The sequence below is a fragment of the Laccaria bicolor genome, genomic scaffold (assembly GCF_000143565.1).
Source record: "Laccaria bicolor S238N-H82 LACBIscaffold_13 genomic scaffold, whole genome shotgun sequence".
Taxonomy (NCBI): Eukaryota; Fungi; Basidiomycota; class Agaricomycetes; order Agaricales; family Hydnangiaceae; genus Laccaria; species Laccaria bicolor.
The window spans coordinates 472963-474525 of record NW_001889884.1 but is presented as its reverse complement, the minus strand read 5'-3'; the positions used below and the strand labels follow the sequence as shown (position 1 = coordinate 474525).

The 1563-nt window shown below is 36.7% G+C and overlaps 1 protein-coding gene across 1 annotated transcript in view; it reads right to left on the bottom strand.

Moving 5' to 3' along the window:
• The window catches only part of LACBIDRAFT_327602 (uncharacterized protein), a gene marked incomplete at both ends in the record, with an annotated part of 1194 nt that extends 1182 nt beyond the window's left edge, over positions 1 to 12 (bottom strand). The window contains one exon of the mRNA XM_001881440.1: positions 10 to 12. Within this exon, the coding sequence (XP_001881475.1) occupies positions 10 to 12 (3 nt within the window). The remainder of the gene's footprint in view (positions 1 to 9) is intronic.
• Positions 13 to 1563: the final 1551 nt, after the last annotated feature.

Here is a 1563-nt window from a genome sequence, read left to right as displayed (position 1 = left end):
TTGTCATACCATCATGATACCACACCTCTTTTCCAGGAGTGATCACATAAGCAGTGAAATGAAAGCCACCAGAATAAATAATACCTCTTAATGGTAGAATTGTAGATCTTCCATTTATTCCCTTGATACGAATAGACTTGCTTATTGCTACTCTTGAAGTATTTAAACTGAATGCAAGTAGTGAAGGGGGCTGATCATATATCCTTTTGATAATTGTGGGAGAGCCACAGTCACATATACTAGGTTCCTCTAGCCAATGCTGTAACCAATCATTGATTGATTTGTAAGTTCCATCTAAAACTGACATAACTCTTTCTGGAGGATTATCCATATCATGATTGTTGTTGCATCCAATGCATGATGACCTTCTGTAACCCAAAGAGACACTATGATCTGATGTGAAGAAATAGTAAAGTAGATCACGAATGTCAGTTCCAGTAGCTCCATCTGGAAATAATACTGGGTTATCATGTTTGAGTGATCTACGAACTTCATTTCGAATATTTTCTAGAGTATCTACACTTCTAATAACTTTTTTGTATCCATCTGCTAACAGTTTGCCCTGATTACTAAATGTATAAAATGCTGTTGTCCAGTTTCTTGGATTGTAAATCCAGATCTCACATAAAATTGTAAAAAGTGAGTCATATGAACAGCTGTAATCAACAGAGTCCCAAACAAGTCCAATAGGAACTTCGGGTGTAGGGCCAAAACTTTTTTCTTTTTTGGCTCCTCAATTTCTGGATCATCAGCAGACTTTCTCTTCAAGTTAGTCTTAATTATGAGTCCTTACGAGTTTACGAGTAAGACTCATTCTTTATCAACTGAGGACTTAGACAAATTTTTCATTGATTCATTCATTGATTTACCTTTCATCACCGCGGGAACCTTTTCTCTTAAGGAGAGAAGCAGCCATAAAATCAGGAAAAATGGCAAATAAATTGTCCAAAAATGTGTAGAAAATCAGAATATTGCTTAGTAAGTTGGAGAGGCTGTGTTCAGGGTTCAGGGTCCATATCCAAATATAGAAAGCTGTCTGAAAAATGGAAACAGATAGGTTGAGAAGCAGTGCAAAATAAGTGAAAAATAAGCATGGTATTCACCATTGCCATGATCATGAATGGGCTGTGTTCAGGGTTCAGGGTCCATCTCTAAAAATAGAACAAAGCCAGATAGATTGTATAACATGATTACAAAATATGCCAAAAAAGGGAAGAAAAATCGGAATGATATTTGCTGTTGTCGGGGCTGTGTTCAGGGTCCATATCTAAATATAGACAGAAAAAAAAACAACTCAGAGAAAACAGCTGGAAAATTATGAGTCCTTACGAGTTTACGAGTAAGACTCATTCTTTATCAACTGAGGACTTAGGCAAATTTTTCATTCATTCATTCACCTTTCAACACCGCGGGAACCTTTTACCTTAAAGAGAAAAAACACCTGTACGATGGAGCACAATTATTAGGAAATTAGGGAAAAAATAAGTGGAAAGTAATGTTGCACAGTGGTGCCATGTGAAGTTGGAGAGGGTGTGTTGACGGTTCAGGGTTGATATCTAAATA